The 17,509-nt window shown below is 41.4% G+C and overlaps 1 protein-coding gene across 1 annotated transcript in view; it reads right to left on the reverse strand.

Moving 5' to 3' along the window:
- The window catches only part of DSCAM (DS cell adhesion molecule), a gene marked incomplete at both ends in the record, with an annotated part of 366,722 nt that overhangs the window by 66,981 nt on the left and 282,232 nt on the right, over positions 1 to 17,509 (reverse strand). Inside the window, 5 exons of the mRNA XM_083361425.1 lie at positions 381 to 479; positions 1,336 to 1,499; positions 8,399 to 8,516; positions 12,534 to 12,687; positions 17,266 to 17,399. Coding sequence (XP_083217551.1) covers positions 381 to 479; positions 1,336 to 1,499; positions 8,399 to 8,516; positions 12,534 to 12,687; positions 17,266 to 17,399 — 669 coding nt within the window. The remainder of the gene's footprint in view (positions 1 to 380; positions 480 to 1,335; positions 1,500 to 8,398; positions 8,517 to 12,533; positions 12,688 to 17,265; positions 17,400 to 17,509) is intronic.

Consider the following 17,509-nt stretch of genomic DNA (forward strand, 5'->3'; position numbering starts at 1 on the left):
CAGAGATTTTTCTATAATCATTCTGGGGCATATCATACAATGTTCTGTTAACTAAATAATTGGCATCTCTGATTCATATGGGACACTATTATTCAAATCCTTACTGTCAAGTAAGTAGCCTTATTAAGATAACTGAACTTTTTGATAAGCAGTGCTTTTTTGTAAAAAAAAAAAAAGCTGCCGGAACTCACACAAGCCTTGCCTACCCTACAAGGTTCCATCCAAAAAAAGTGCCAGAACTCCTTTCTGGGCGTACTATGACAAAAAAAAAGCCCCTGAGTAAAACTAACATAACCTTCTGCTGGAACGAAATGGCAACATGTAAGGCACTACTTTAAAAAGAAACATCCTGGCATTGAAATGGAACTATTGAATGTTACCTCGAATAGAGCTGCCTCCATTGTCTCCAGGTATCCAAGAAAGAGTGATAGAGGAAGAAGTGGTTTTGGATACAGTAAGTCTAGGTTGGTCAGGTGGAACTGAATAAGACATAGTTAAAAGGAGAAATTAAGAATAGTTTGAGTAATCATTTGATTCTAAATACATTTCTCACAGAACTGAGGTGGAAAAATATGCAAATCGTTATCTGTCAATGTGTCTGCTAATATGACATCTTCAATTAACACATAGCAGGAACATTCGTTTTCCTTGACTATTTAAATATTATATAATTTTAGCTGGCGTTCTTAATCATAATTTTGCTCTTGACTTTTCCACCACTACAGTCTCTGCATAGTCATCTTCCAAGAGGCAGAGAAAATATTTTTTCAACTATTCCTTCAGATCAGATGTGTTCCCCTTTTTATATATGGCTGGACTGCAATTCCCAACCTCACTCACAAGCAGATCTATTGATGGGCTCGTGAGTCAGAACAAGGCACTACTGTCTCCCATCACTTGTATGTCACTAAAGAATAATTTCCATGTCAGTAAGTCACTACTGAGAGCTAACATAACGTGCTTTTTAATATAAAGCACTCTACTGTGTTGACCTAGAAAATGGAGTTTATTCATGATTAAACCAGACATGGATAAGTGTGTTGTGTGAACACAGCAATTTAATCAATCCTTACAGTTTGAAAGTTTCCTGTAATGCTCAGAATAAATCTGCTTCCATGTAATTTATACGTGCTGAGTCTAATTCTCTTAACCAAAGAACATATCCACCGTATAGTCCTTTAGATAGCTGATATTATTCTCCTAGTTGCTTTCTAGGGACACACTAGACTTTCCGTATTACATCGTGAAATGTTCTATTATCCTGATAATAATAATAATAATAATAATAATAATAAATCCTTAATAGTTGCAGTGAAAGAAACATTTTTAACTTACCTTGAACTTGCAAATTCAAAATGATTTCATCTGATCCCCAGTTATTAGTAGCCACACAACTGTAATATCCTGAATCTTCTGCTTTCACAGTATGGATAACAAAGCTGCCATTGCTAAAGATGCTTCTTCGCCCATCAATCAGCACTAGACTGGGTGTCCCGTTACTGCCTCACAGGAAGCAAAAATCATACATTAAAGAAGTTACAACCAATATAACTTAGATCTGGGGTTAATTTTAAAAATACAGAAGGGGAGAGGGAAATGCCTGGAAAGAAAATCTCTCAGCTCAATAGCGAGATTATTCAGGTTCAATGGTACAAAGCTATAGATACATATAAAAAGGACAGAAACCGAAACCCCCAAAGGAAGCCTCTACTGATAGAGATTGGTATGTTTGGTTATTGCAGAACAATCTGAAATTCATCAGTGTGATGGGTTTCATTTGCATATTGAAGGATAATGCAATGGTTAATTTATTACAATTTTTGCCACAGGCTAAGAAATAAATGGATGCTTGGAACAATTCTACCCTCTCATCACCCAGCCTCAGGAAGTAACATGAGGATATAAGAAGGTCAGAAGCACAAGTAGCAATAGGGGAACATGAACTACTACTCCCCCACCAGAGAGTTTGAAGAGGTTATCGGGTCTGGAGTTGGATGGGGGCTAATTCCCAAGAGTTGGAGTTAGGCTCCAGTTTCCCAGTTTTGAGTGGGTCTCTTGTCTCAGGTGACAAGAAGGCAGGAAGATGGAAAGGAAGCAGACCAGATATGTAGTAGAGATGGTAGTTTGTTGAGTTGAATTCTGAGGGGCTCATTTGATGCAAGGTCATTTGGTTGAATGTGACCGTGCTTGATGACAAGGAATTACTTGCTGATAATATGTGGAGGGAGAGTTATGGTGGAATGGGATTTTACTTGGGATGGTCAAAGACCATATTCAGAAAAGGTGGTAACTTAACTAATTCCTCCCTCCCAGCTCTTAATTCTCACTCCAGGAGACATGACTCTAGATCCTTGAAATCGAGGGCCTTCAATTGCTACAATGAAGTTTTTAATGACAATAGAGCAGACTGGCATGCTTTTTTGAAACCAGAAAGAGGAAATTCCTCTCATGGAAAACTACCTACACATGTTTTGGATTGGGCATCAGCCTTGGTCTGTGGAACGGGGCTGCCAGGGGAGGAGGGGTAGTACTGTCATCCACGAGTCTTTGCTGGCATCAAGAGACATTCACCAAAGAGAACCAGATACCAGATCCTGCTTGGGCCAACTTGCAACTTATGTAACTCCCACTCACCCCCGCTGCAGAGTGGGATCCCTGCCAGGTTTGTTTGACCTGATTCCAGGGAGGGTGGTAGAGGTCTCTTGGCTAGTAGCATTAGGGGATTTCAACCTGCCTTCCCTTAGTGAGGAGTCTGGAGTGATCCAGAAGTTAATGGCTGCCTTGACAATAATGGACATGACCTACTTACTGAGAGCCCAACACAGGAGAAGTCACACATGAGAGACTTTTGTTTCAGGGGAAATGTAATGTGATTTGAAAGTGGAGGGCATGATCATGGACCAGATCACTCTCTGACTGCTGTGGAGTTTTGTGGTGCAATCTCCCTTCACAGTGGGAAGAACATATTATATTGGCCCACTCAAGAAATCTGATAGATCCTATGGTTTTGAAGGGGCTCTTGGGAAGTCTCTGAAGATTCTCATGGACAGTTTGGCTGAGATTGTGGTTAACCATTGGAATAAAGGAGTGGGTGGCAAACTGGATCAGACTGCAACAAAGCACCACTCCCTAATTCTACATCCATTGCAGCTCCTTAGTTCACTGAGAAGCTCAAAAAAGATGCAGAGGAGACCCCCTCTGGAGTGCACGTGAAAGAAAACCTGTCTTAAATCTTACCAGACACTAGCACAAAATCACATTTGAACTTATAGATTCAACTGGCAAAAAAAGAAGTATTTTGCATCTGCTGAATGTCACCCGGTGGTCCTTTTTAAAGGCATCTTTTTTCCCATTTAGGAAAAGTTTCTGAAAAGGCTGGGTGAAGAAGCATTTTCAGAGCATTTGGCAGGAAAAGCCACATTATTTTGAGAGCTGCTAGACTTGAGCTGGACAATGCCAATGGAAGAGTCATCTTATGAGGTAGGCTCATTTGGAGGCGGTGAGTCTCAAGGGAACGAACAGAGTACTTTGCAACATCAATTCTGCTACTCCCTAATCAGATTTCTACCTATCCTGGCTGGTTAAGGCTATGTCGCCTCCCTGAGCCTTTTTGGACTATTCAATAGACAAGGTATTTTCCCATGCAGATAAAGGAAATAAATAAAATAAATAAAAGGGAGTACAGGTCCCCCTGGAAAATCAGATTAGCGCAGGAAATCACTTTTATAGAGAACGTTGAAGAGCGGAGTTGCTGAGTCTAGTTGCTGTCTGTTTGGAACCAGCTGAAGTCACTAGAGCAGACTTGCCAACCAAAGCCAGGCCTGTAGACAAGGCAGCTATCAGGGAGGAGAAGCAGTGTGAGCATGGAGATGTAACCAGTCAGGTTTATTATTGGAGATCGTAAATGCCTGTTCCAAGTAAGCCTGCCAAGCCTCTTCCTCAGAAGAATAATTTAACAACCAGCTAGCTAGCATTCTGGCTGATTACTTGGTTGGCTAAGCCTTGTTGCAGAGGTATTACGCTGCAATTGAATAAATCACAAGTAAGTGTCCTTATGTGTCCTGGCTGAAATCACTATAGTACTGAAATACAATAGTTTGAGAGAATCTGGTATTGCAGAGATCAGAGGAAACTAAAGAAACCATCCTAGTGCCACCTGCTGGTTGAGGTTTACATTACAGCACCTTAGATAAACATTAGTTGGGGGGAGAGAAAAGAAAAAAATAGCATTGACTTTAGAGAAATATTTGTTACTTCGTTTATATTGGTATACTGTTGATCCACTATGTTTTAATCTCGATTAAATGCATTGGTTATCACACATGGGAACAAAAGGAATCTGATTTGGAGGGGAAAAATATCTTTATAATTTTTCTTATACCCTTTCTGAATTTATATGTGATACAGACTACCCTCAACATGGTGTCAGTTTATAGATGGAAAGACTATACAGCAGAATCTGACTAATTATTTAATTGCAGATCCCCACGGCGATTGGGAATGGCAACAGGTGGTTGTACGGGGGGCCGCATCTACACTCGGGAGCACGCCCCCACTATCTTCAAGAGGTGGCACGCTCCGACCCCCCAGTCTTACCCCGTATTCCCGGGAGTGGGAATGAGCAGGCCACTGAGCTCAGACCGGTGTACCTTAATGCCAGATCGGTAGTTAATAAGGCTCCCCTTATCCGTGATCTGGTTGAGGAGGAGCATGCTGATCTGGCTTGCATTACTGAGACCTGGTTGGGCCCAGAGGGAGGTGTCCCTCTGACTGAACTTTGCCCACCAGGTTTCCATGTGCTTCACCAGCCTCGGGCTCAGGGAAGGGGTGGGGGTGTTGCGGTGGTTGTAAGGGAGACCGTGTGTCCACGGGAGGTTACCATTGTTCAGATAGGCGGGTGTGAGTCGCTCCTCCTGAGATTTGGCCCTGGGGCGCAGTTGGGCTTGTTGCTGGTGTATCTTTCGCCTACCTGTGTAGCAGCAGCCCTGCCCAAGCTCCTCGACATCCTCTCTGGGTTGGCGGTTGAGTTCCCCAGACTTATGGTTCTGGGGGACTTTAACCTGCCATCCCTGGGAGGTTCGTCGGGGTTGGCTCGGGAGTTCATGACCTCCATGACGGCCATGGACCTGACCCAGGTAATTCAGGGCCCGACTCATGGGGGGGGTCACACACTCGATCTTATTTTTCTATCTGGACAGTGGCTTGATAATCTGGGAGGGGGATCTCCATTTATTATTCCCCTTTCATGGACCGATCATCACCTCCTGCAGCTGGCCTTCCGCTTCGCCCCCCCCTGTCGCAGGGTTATGGAACCGACCAGGTGGTTCCATCCCAGGCACCTAATGGACCCTGAACGGTTCCAGGAGGCGCTTGGATCTGTGCCTGCCATCTTCGCTCACAGCCCGGTCGATGCCTTAGTGGAAGCCGGGGAAAGGGTGGCCACGGAGGTACTTGACCGTGTTGTTCCCATGCGGCAGATCCCAGTGGGCACCATGGTTTTCCATGGAGCTTCGGGAGATGAAGTGTCGGAGACGGAGCCTAGAGAGCTGTTGGAGGTCCAGCCAGTCTGAGTCTGATCGATTACGACTAAGAACCTTCACGAGGTCTTATCTCGCAGCGATGGAGGCAGCGAAGTCCAATTACTTCGCTGCCCTCATCGCGTCCGCAGATAATCGCCCGGCCGCCCTGTTTGGGGTGACTCACTCCCTCCTGAACCAGGAGGTGAGGGAGGAGCCCCTGCAGGGTCGTGCCGAGGAATTTAGTCAATATCTGTCGGATAAAATCGCTCAGATTCGGGCCGGATTGGACTCCGACTGGGCAGAGTCTGATGATGGGGAATTGAGCGGTCTTGGGAATATTATTTGGGAAGAATTTGATCCTGTGACTCTGGAAGAAGTGGACAGGATCATGGGGAGGCTGAGTTCCACCACTTGTTTACTGGACCCGTGCCCCTCCTGGCTGGTTTATGCAGAGCAGGAGGAGACACGAGGCTGGCTCCAGGCAGTAATAACTGCTTCTTTGAGAGAGGGCAGCTTCCCCGCCGCCTTGAAGGAGGCGGTGGTGAGGCCCTTCCTCAAGAAGCCTGCCCTGGACCTGGCTATTTTAAATAACTGTCGTCCGGTCTCCAACCTTCGCTTTTTAGCGAAGGTTGTTGAGAGTGTGGTGGCTCAGCAGCTTCCTCTGTTCCTGGAGGAAACGGATTATCTGGACCCCTACCAATCAGGCTTTAGGCCCGGGTACAGCACGGAGATGGCATTGGTCACACTGATGAATGATCTCTGGTGGGCTCGGGACAGGGGTTGATCCTCTGTCCTAGTCTTATTAGACCTCTCAGCGGCTTTTGATACCATCGACCATGGTATCTTACTGCGGTGCCTCAGGGGGTTGGGAGTGGTTGGCACTGTTTTACAGTGGTTCTCCTCCTACCTTCTGGGTCATTAGCAGTCGGTTTTGACAGGGGGACAGAGGTCGGCCTCAAGGCCTCTCATTTGTGGAGTCCCTCAGGGGTCGGTCCTCTCGCCTCTCCTGTTCAACATCTATATGAAGCCGCTGGGCGAGATCATTCGTGGTTTTGGGGTGGGGTATCATCAGTATGCTGATGATACCCAGCTTTTTATTTCCACCCCAGATCAACTCAGTGATGCCGTCAACGTGATGTCCCGTTGCCTGGAGGCGGTAAGGGTCTGGATGGGGAGGAACAGGCTTCGTCTAAATCCCAACAAGACCGAGTGGCTGTGCATATCGGCATCTCGGGTTGTTCATTCTATTCCATCGTTATCTATAGGGGGTGAGGTGTTACCCCCCGTAGATAGGGCTCGCAACTTGGGTGTCCTCCTTGATTCACAGCTCAATTTTGAAGATCATATAGGAGCTGTGACTAGGGGAGCTTTTGCCCAGGTTCGCCTGGTGCGCCAGTTGCGGCCCTATTTGGACCGGGACGCCCTACGCACAGTCACTCATGTGCTCGTGACCTCTCGGATAGACTACTGCAATGCTCTCTACATGGGGCTGCCCTTGAATGCCACTCGGAGGCTTCAGCTGGTGCAGAATGCAGCTGCATGAGTTGTGATGGGGGTCTCCCGATACTCCCATGTAACACCTCTGCTCCGCGAGCTGCATTGGCTTCCAGTTGTCTTCTGAGTGAGATTCAAGGTGCTGGTGATGACCTATAAAGCCCTAAATGGCATGGGTCTGGGTTATTTACGGGAGCACCTCTTGCCGGCGTTAACTTCCCATCGCCCTGTGCGCTCCCACAGAGAGGGCCTCCCCAGGGTGCCGTCGGTCAGGGAATGTCGACAGGCGGCTCCCAGGGGGAGAGCATTCTCTGTGGGCACGCCTGCCCTGTGGAATCAGCTTCCAGTTGAGCTTCGGATGGCTCCCGACCTTCGCTCATTTCACCGCAACCTGAAGACTTGGTTGTTTGAACAGGCCGGCCTGGACTGAGGGATTGGATTTTAGAGTTATATTTTAAAAATTTTAAATTTTAGAATGTATTTATTACTTAGGGCTATTGATTTAATCTTGTTTTAATTTTTATATCTTGTGTGTTGTTAGTGTTTTTTGCCCTGTCCCGAGTCCTTGGAGAGGGGCGGTATATAAATCTAATAAAATAAATAAATAAATAAATAAATAAATAAATAAATAAATAAATAAATGGGAAAAAAGCAAATGGGAAAAAGGCCCTGGAAACAAAACTAGCCTAATGGACTAATCTGTAAAAGAGCTTTGTGAAATGCCTGGCAACAAAAGATTGGCTGACACCCAGAAACAAAGAGTTTGTTCTTTTATATGTTTGGGGAAACTCTTGATATATGCAAAAATAGACAGATTGTGAATTAAAGATAGGTATTCTTAATGTTAAAACTGCTTGACAAGAATCTATATCTACATATGTTGAATTAAATACACAGAGAGGGGAGAAATAGTTCAAATAATCCCAGATTAGGCAGATTATGTATTAATCGGATGTATGATTAAGAATGATTGGAAGCTGATAACAAGGAATCATAAAATAACTCAGAAGATGTACAGTACTTTGGACTTTGTGTAAGCACTGGCCTATTTTGCTATTGCACCTGTCTTTTTTCAGACTCAGGGGATGGGGGTGGGGTGGGGCTTGAAAAAAGATATTGCTTCTTTTAGCAGCTTGTTTATTAAAATTAATGCAACTCTTAAAGCATCCATATCTTGTTTTTCTGGCTCATGCAAAACTTGAAAGAAAATACATTGTTTAATTAAATGCAGGAAGGTGATGTGCTCATATTCATATGAGGTACACATTTCTTCTCAATCAGTTTCAAAGCAGGCATTGGCCTAACAACAATCCCTCTCTTTCTTTTTTTCACACACCCGATGACATGACAACTTCATTTGCACTGCACACATAGTTGTTGGTTACCTTTCTTTCATCCATTTAACAGTAGGTACAGGATCTCCAACAGCTTTACAAGGGAGAATAATATCCTTCATCCATGGGGTTGTTACTGTGCCACTGAATGTCAAAATTCTGGCTGGAGCTGAGAAATGAAGGTGGGGGAAAAGGGCTAAAATGCAGAATAATATAGCATTCCTTTCTTGAGAGGAGAAACAGGAGGTGGAAGAGGAGAATTATGATGATTATAAAAGCTGATTTACTTTGCTTACATAGACTAATTTATTTCAATCCACATTACTAGTTGCTTAGTGGAACACAGTACAGCATCTGCAGAAAAGATGGTTGCAAAACAATGGTCCTCATGACAGTAATGAATAAAAATAAACATCATGTTATTATTGCTTTCTTGCTTGCACTGGAGGAAAACAGTAAACATGTTCGAACCTACTATCTGGTATGCTTCAAGATATCTTTTTATGTGCAGTTATCATTGCCTAATTCCTGGAACTTTATTGTGGGGAAAACTTGAAATGAGTTAATGCTTATCTTTCCCAGAAAAAGAAAGATATAAACAGATAGTTTGGGGGGTGCTATAGATTTTCAGAGATTGCACTTTTAAAAATTATTTATTGGAGAACTGGGGCAAAACAAATTTGTAGATGTCCCTTGAATGTTTATATCTTCTTTGTTTCTTTGATGGAAACTTGGAAGGATAAAATGAATTGAACCAACACAAAAATAACATGCACAAATGGAGGGAAAAACACCAAGGGAAACGGATAGGAAATGGAGCAGAGATAACTTCCAATTAGGAATCTGAATGGCCAAATCTAAACCTGAATACTTAGAGCAATTTCTAGAAACTTCTTTTATAAAACAGTAGCTGACAAGAGATGAATATGATTCCCACCACTGTAGATATCGTAGTGGCTCAGCAGAGTTTAAGTCCAAGCATCACTTTGAAAGGAAAGTGGGAACTGTCTATTGTGTGAAAAAGAATTCCTTCAGGCTCGCAAGTTTGCTTATGTGTTTTAACTGAGTAAAGCAATATATTGCTGTGTTCAGGTAGGCTGAAACTTGTTTAAGAGGATACTTGAGGAAGAACCCTGAACCATATTATGTAACTGAAGATTTTCTTTCTGTACTTAGATTGTTTAGATAACTTAGATTAGATAATTTAGATATTATCCATCAATACGCAGCATTTGAAGCAAATAAAACAAAGCACTTCTAACTTCACAGGTAATATTTCAAAGATTTGGTTAACATAAATAACTTCACAAAATGATACTTGAATAATCTGTTTCATTCAACTGAAAGCAATGAAAAAATGTCTCACACTAAATATGAGTTGTTGTACATGAAAAAGTTGGGTGTCCTTTGGGACTCTAACCTGCATTTCTGCTTCCCATTCTCTGTCCTTGGCTAAATGTGCTGCCATTTTTGCAGAAACTAAATAAATTACAGTACACAGTCCTTTTTCATCAAGTTTGTCTAATCTAGATATGTTGGGAAGCACCCAGCCTGGCAAAGAGGGGTGCAAAAGGGATTGATCACACTGCTGAATAGCTTTTGGGGAGATCTGGATGAGGATAGCGTGTCTGTCAACTGTCCGACTAGCAAACTCAAAATTAAGGAATCTTCAAGGCTTTGAAGTGCCATAAAAGATATACATTATTGAATATACATCTTGGAACTGAAGAAGCAAAATCAGCTCTGGCTTTCCTGCATGAAAATCTGCCTAGTTAACAATAGCTTTCCATAAATAAGAACCACTCAGCAAGTGTTCATGTTGCCCAATCATAAGTCTTTGGTTTGTTATGAGAACAGTCCACTTCTCTGTCTGTTGCATTAGTGACCTTGGCATTTTTGTAAGTTCTAATGGTCCGTGCGGCTTCTTTGTTGTTGTTGTTGTTAGCTGTGAAGTCATGTCTGACCCATCGTGACCCTATGGACAACGTTCCTCCAGACCTTCCTGTCCTCTACCATCCATTTAAGTCCATTTAAGCTCACGCCTACTGCTTCAGTGACTCCATCCATCCACCTCATTCTCTGTCGTCCCCTTCTTCTCTTGCCCTCAATCTTTCCCAGCATTAGGCTCTTCTCCAGTGAGTCTTTCCTTCTCAATAGGTGGCCAAAGTATTTGAGTTTTAGCTTCAGGATCTGGCTTCTTAAGACTCCCATTTCCTCCCCACATTTCCTACCCCTTCCACCTGTTTCTATGGCAAGTTGAGTAGCAATAGTTAGCAGGGCATTTTAGCAATTCAACCTTGACAGCATCCCTTTGGGCCCTATTAGACCTCCCACAAGCTTTAGATAACATCAATCATGACATTCTTTTAGACTGCTTATGAGAGTTGGAGACTGGAAGGAGAGGCCCTACTCTTAAGAGAGCAGCTCAGTGAACTGAGGGTCCTCCTACACTCACAACTGCTGTTAGATGGACTTGTGCAGACCATAGTCATAAGTGCCTTTCCCCAGAACTAAGCAATGCACCACAGCTGCAATTCCATCTAGCTATACAAGGATTTATAACACTACCTCATCTTCATTTGCCCCAATGCAATGTGGAGCTGCCTCAACCACTCAAAAACTGCAGTTGGTCTGGAAAGCAGTGACCTGTTTACTGGCAGATACTAATTATGACAAGCACATAATACCTGCACTGCAGGTCTTGCACTGATTGTCAATAGGTTTCTGGGACAACTCAAAATGCCGGTTCTGATGTATCAATTATGGTCCCAATTTAATGAACCAGTTCACCTCAGAAATTACACTTGTACTCTTTTTAATAGTATTTTAAAACTTGGTCAAGAAGCAATTCTAGAAATGGTTTGGTGCTAATTAGTTCATTGACACCCATCATTATTATTGTCATATCTATTAATAATTTTTTGGATGATGACGGGTATGCAAATTTTATGATGATGGTGACGCTGCTCATCTTTTAGTATATCAATCACCAAGAATATTTAAACTGTTGATTATAATTTGTAGCTATAGGCTACCACAGCATTTTTTCAGCCAAGTATATTAAGTAGAAACAACAGCTCATAATGAAGACTACACAATAGGGCAAGATACTGTTCTAAATCATTTAGATCAGCATTACAAACACAAAATAAAAAATAAGAGGAATGTTTAATCTCATTGGGTTTTTTTATCTAAATAGTTTGTCAAAGAAATTCATTAAAACTAGTCCTTCTGGAACAAATAAAGCAAAGAAGATTACTTCAGTTTGAACACTGCTAGACCACATAACAGGAAGAAAGGAAAGATAATATTATATACATGATGATCCTAACACTATTGTTATGGTCTGTTCAAGAAAAGTGTCTACTTCTCAGGAGAATTGTGCTAATAAATAAAGATATAAAACACAAAATCAAATATGCAATAAATACACAAAATATACAAAAATACAAACCAAAAAGGAAAATACTATACACAAAATTAGTTTGGTTGATCAAAAGGAATAGAAGTGAATGAGACCTAGCTAATAACATTACATTATACTCCTAGGAAATATTAATGAGGCATAGGAAACAGAAAAGCCATGATGACTCATCAATTAATTCAGATTTGCCGCTTATTAATCAAAGGTATCTATGCAATCATGGAGATTAAACATACCCTTTTTCTTAAAAACAGAGTGAATATTTTTCTGTCCTATGGCATGCATGAGTAAATAGTTTTTTGCCCTATAAAGGTTTTTTTTTAGCAATAAGACTATCAGATCTCTATTTACAGCATGTTGTTTATAAGACTGCTATTTACACTTCAGCCAGAGACCTGGAATATTAAACTTTAAGAGTCTCAAACACTTGTGCAGCCATCTTGCCTGCTATGTACTGTTTTCCTGACTTTTGTTTCCATACTTTTCTCCCTCCTTGCTTTGGAACAACAATAAAATTTACATAGAACAAAACAATTGATTAAGAAGAGTAGACATGACTGGCAGAAACAAAAGTTGCCATGACAGTATATCTTCCATATGATGTAATCTACGTAGTCCTCTTGGTTGTAACTTGGAGTGGCCTAAACGTGGATGGTTGGATGGACAATTTTGCCTTCCTTAGAGTAGATAGGAAATGGCTTTTCAGTCCCTATAACTCAGCAATTCTATTCAATCGCATGTTCTGAAGGGCAGAATCCTCACCTTTAGCTAATGGTTCCACGGTGATAATTTCACTGCTGTTGCCCCTTCCTGCAGCTGTTACAGCCACAACCCAGACACTGTATTGTCGATTCCGGCTCAAATTAGGGATTCTGTAGGAAAATGAGTCAGGAGAAGCTTCAAATTCGCTGATTACCTGTGATAGGAAAGACAAATATTTCCAAACAAAAGTAAACAATATACATATATATCGAAAGAGAGAGAAAGACCTGACATCTCAAACCAGACGTAGGACAAAAAGCACAACAGCAGATTTCACAATAGCAAGTTAACACCAATCAGTGTTGTTGTTTTTTACGGTTTAATTCTATTTTGTATCACTGTCTAAGCAGGGGGAGGGCCTTCTCTGTGGGTGCTCCGGCATTATGGAACCAACTGCCGGCTGAGCTCCGGACGGCATCAGACCTCTGATCCTTCCGTCGCGGGTTGAAGACCCATTTATTTGAACTAGCGGGTCTGGCCTGATGGGGGTATATGGGTTTTTATAGGTTTGTTTTATTATTCTTGTTTTAACTTGGGCATTGATTTAATTGTCTTTTAATTTTTGTATTGTCATTTTATATTTATGCCCTGTGAACCGCCCTGAGTCCCTTTGGGAGAAGGGCGGTATAGAAATCTCAATAAATTAAAAATTAAATTAAATACGTGTATATAAATTTAGCTGATTTTCCAAAGTCAGCACTGGCAACGAGGGCAATATACTGGCACTGTGGTTCATTTCTTTGACAATAAAGATCCATCCTAGAGGTGTGGTGACTGGTTAGAAAAATGTTAAGGCAGTAATGAATCGGTCTCAATCACATTTACCTGGGCACTTGCTGCAATTCAAAATAAAAGTAATATTAGCTGACCATTTATTTATTTTTCTTCCCTAGCTGTCAAAATTACATTATTTTAACAAATCAACACAAGTCTTGAGAGAAATCTGGAGGATTACCTAGATCAGGGGTAGGCAACCTTGGCTCTTTTATGACTCATGGACTTAAACTCCCAGAATTCCTGAGCCACCATGGCTCAGCATGGCAACCTCTCCCTTTTCCCTCAGCGTGGCTGGCTCAGGAATTCTGGGAGTTGAAGTCCACGAGTCATAAAAGAGCCAGGGTTGCTTACCCCTGACCTAGATAATGATTTCTGTTAAAGAAAAAAAAATACTGCAGTTTCCCAGAAATAATCAAACTACAGAATCTAAATAGAGCAGCAATTAATGCAGCTAAAATATTTAAAAGTTTGAAAAAAAACATACAGGTAGTCTTTGACTTATGACTATAATTGACACCAAAATTTCTGTTGCTAAGTGAGACATTTGTTGAGTGGATTTTGCCCCATTTTATGAACTTGATTTCCACAGTTGTTAAGTGAATCACTGCAGATGTTAAATTAGTAACATGGTTGTTAAGTGAATCTGGCTTCCCCATTGACTTTCCCTGTCAGAAGGTCAGAAAAGGTGATCACATGATCCTGGGACACTGCAACTGTCATAAGTATGAGTCAGTTACCAAGCATCTGAAGTTTGATCACAAAGATGCTGCAACAGGTGTGTGAAAAATGGTCATACGTCCCCTTTCTCAGTGCTGTTGTAACTTTGAATGGTCACTAAATGAACTGCTGTAACACGAGGATTTGGTTTTGGCTTTTATGAACATTTGTAAAATTCAAACAAACCAAATATGAGCAAAAAGTGGGACATATAAAAGGTTTTGAAGTTGAACTGAATTTTAAATGCCCCATTTTGAACTCAAAGCAGTTATTTTCCATTGGAAATGGGTTGATTTGACCATTTGCAAATGTTTCAAGCAGAAAACAGCCCTCTCCAGGTTTTGAAATATATTCCCAGCTCGTACAAAATAGCCAGGCCTTGAAGACGTAACAGTTGTTTCAAATGTGAAACAAAGGTTTTGGAATTTGAAGTGATTTGAGTTTGATATACAGGTGGTCCTTGACTTACGACCAGAGTTGAGCCCAAAATTTCTGTTGCTAAGTGAGACATTTGTTAAGTGAGTTTTGCCCCATTTTATGGCCTTTCTTGCCACAGTTATTAAATGAATCACTGCGATTGTTAAGTTAGTAACATGGTTGTTAAGTGAATCTGGCTTCCCCCATTGTCAGAAGGTTGTCAAAGATGATTATGTGGCCCCAGGACACTGAAACCGTCATAAATAGGAACCAGTTGCCAAGCATCTGAATTTTGATAACATGACCATGTGGATGCTGTAATGGTTGTAAGTGTGGAAAATGGTCATAAGTCACTTTTCTCACTGCCGTTGTAACTTCTAATGGTCACTAAATGAACTGTTGCAAGTCAAGGACTACCTGTACTCATGGATACATGTGGATAAAAACATCAAACAAATATGATGTTGGAAGTGATTCACAATATTGAAAGCTACAGAAAAGTTCTTACAGCCAAGGGTGGAAAAAGCTTATTAAAATATTAGTTCGATACAGCATTCAGCTATTGAAAGTATTCTATAGTGTCTAATTTCTTTATAATATGCCAGCTCCATTGAAATGTAATACTGTATATTGTACCTAGTGAACCTGATATTAAATAGGGATAGTAGTGTCACCTAGTGGCCATTTTGAAGCAGGACAATCACCTTCTTAAGATTTGAAACTTCAAAACCATAGTAAAGAGACTCTGTCAAAAACACTGGGTCATAATAAATCAGCAATAAATTAGGGCTGTAAAACCAACAGACAGTTCAATTTTAGCCTAATTAACCATAAATAATTTTAATTTAAATAGTAAATTAAACAAAAACAAGATCCTTTGATGTGATTTGGGTTCTCATTGCAATAACGATCATGCATATGGTTTAGATGGAGAAAATAATGAGCCATGAGTGGTTCAAGAACACTTATTGTAATTCATAATTTCAGAATCTCAATGGCTGCACTCACCCAAGTTGCTAAACCACGTAAACTACATTATGGCTTAGTGTAGGGTGTAAAGACAAGCACTAGTTAATAAATTCTAGATCCTTAGAATTCTTTGGGGAAGGAAATGGCAGATGAAGATGGCTCCATGAAAAGTGGACCCAATGGTCAAGGTGGAATGAAGAGCCAGCAAGTAGACCAGCTCTTTGATCATTCCTCTCCAGACAAGGAAAGGACATGGGATCACTCACAAGTGAGGCTTCCGAAAACACACACAAACAGGCGCATGGAAGACCCTCAGGAGAACAGAGACGTGGGGGGCAATCAATTCTAAGTAGCAGTTGATGTACAGGCTTAGTGGGGTGGCTGCTGAAGGCCCTTGGCTTCTACTTCAGGCCTAACCTCAGTGCAACCCCCAAGTACAGCTGTGCAGAGTGGCCTAGATTGAGGGAAGATAGGCAGGGGGGCAGTGGTGGGATTCAAATATGTGAACAACCGGTTCTCTGTGTGGATGCCGCTTTCGGAAGTCCATTCTGGGCCTGGGCAACAAAAAATTAGCTACCAGTTATGCCAAAGTGGTGCGAGCCGGCTGAATCCCACCGCTGCAGGTGTGGAGACTTGCAGTGTGTCTGCAGCCGAATTGTATCATGTGACCAAGGGGATGCTGCAACGGCCGTAACTTTGGGCATGAGTCATTCACTCCATTCAGCATCACCATAATTTTGAACAGTAATGGAACAAACGGTCACTAAGTGAGGACTACTTGTAACTTATTGTAATGAAGTTGGGAAGTCACTTCTTAATAAAATTCTTTTTTTGTTTGTTTATATATTATTTTCTTCTTTCCTTTCGATTTCTCTGTTTTTCCCCCTCTTCTTTTCTTGTCTTTTCTGCACCTTCTACACCTTTTCTTCACCACGGACTCCCTTTAAATACTTTTTGTGGCCACAGACCCCCCCAAGATTTAACTCAAGATTTAAATCATAGCATTTCTTCAAGCCATGGCAGACCCCCTGTGGCAACATTGCAGGTCCCCAGGGGTCCACAAACCACAGATTTGAGAACCATTTGCTTACAGTATTCTAATAACAATCTTTAATAAAGTTACATTAAAAAAGAATTCCAGATGTTTCTGCATTAATGTACTCACCATTGTTTGAATAATACTGTACAATGCTACATGACATTAAATAGACAGTGAAAACAATTTTTACTTAGACCTTGCCAAAATTCATTTAGAAACACTATCGTTTGTGCTCTTCTCTTATTGGAAAAAATATACAGATCAACTGGAATTAGCTTCCAGATTGCAAAAATGCAGAAGTTTTCATAACAGACTAGATTTTCAGTATCATCTCATCCAATGAATTTCAACCCAGACATAAATAACACATAGTTCAGTATAGTTTGATTCTAGGACATGGTTTTACGATAAGAGCTGAAAAGTGCTTTTGATTCATTTCGGAATTGTCTAGGATTCTGTCTTCAACAGTAGCAAATGGACTTCATAGAAATACCAGGCAGAAACAGTCATTTCTTGTTAACCTTCTGGTATCTGGTTTAGGACACAGTCTTAAAACAAATCTGCTGTCCTTTTGACTACTGGCAATTTACTTTGCAAACCTATAGTGAGTCCTGCATGTATCTACTCAGAAGTAAGTCCTAATGGGGTGAATGGGATTTACTCCTAGTCAATGCATATACAATCCAGACTCCAATTTAGCAGACATTTGATGGGTTGCAATGTCCCTCCTGCTACCAAAATCCAAATAAACTCTAAATAATCAATGGAATACAAGTCAGTAGTTTGGGCCCATGTGACCTACTGGTAACTTACTGTGGGATATGGATGAGAGCAGAATACAGTATATTTTCGGATGATACCATTTAATTTGATGGGAGGCAGCCAAGATACAAACACAGTAGAAGCTGATGCTGCAGCTGCTTTAACTCCGGCAGGAGGACCTGGAACTGTAAGAACAACAGATGTGGCTGTTGAAATAGGAGAAATAATTCAGTGCATGTTGTTCAGTGCAAAGTGTGGCAAATCTAATAGGACAGGCATAGCTATCTCAATCGTA

The sequence above is a fragment of the Vipera ursinii genome, assembly GCF_947247035.1.
Source record: "Vipera ursinii genome assembly, chromosome: 4".
Classification (NCBI taxonomy): Eukaryota; Metazoa; Chordata; class Lepidosauria; order Squamata; family Viperidae; genus Vipera; species Vipera ursinii.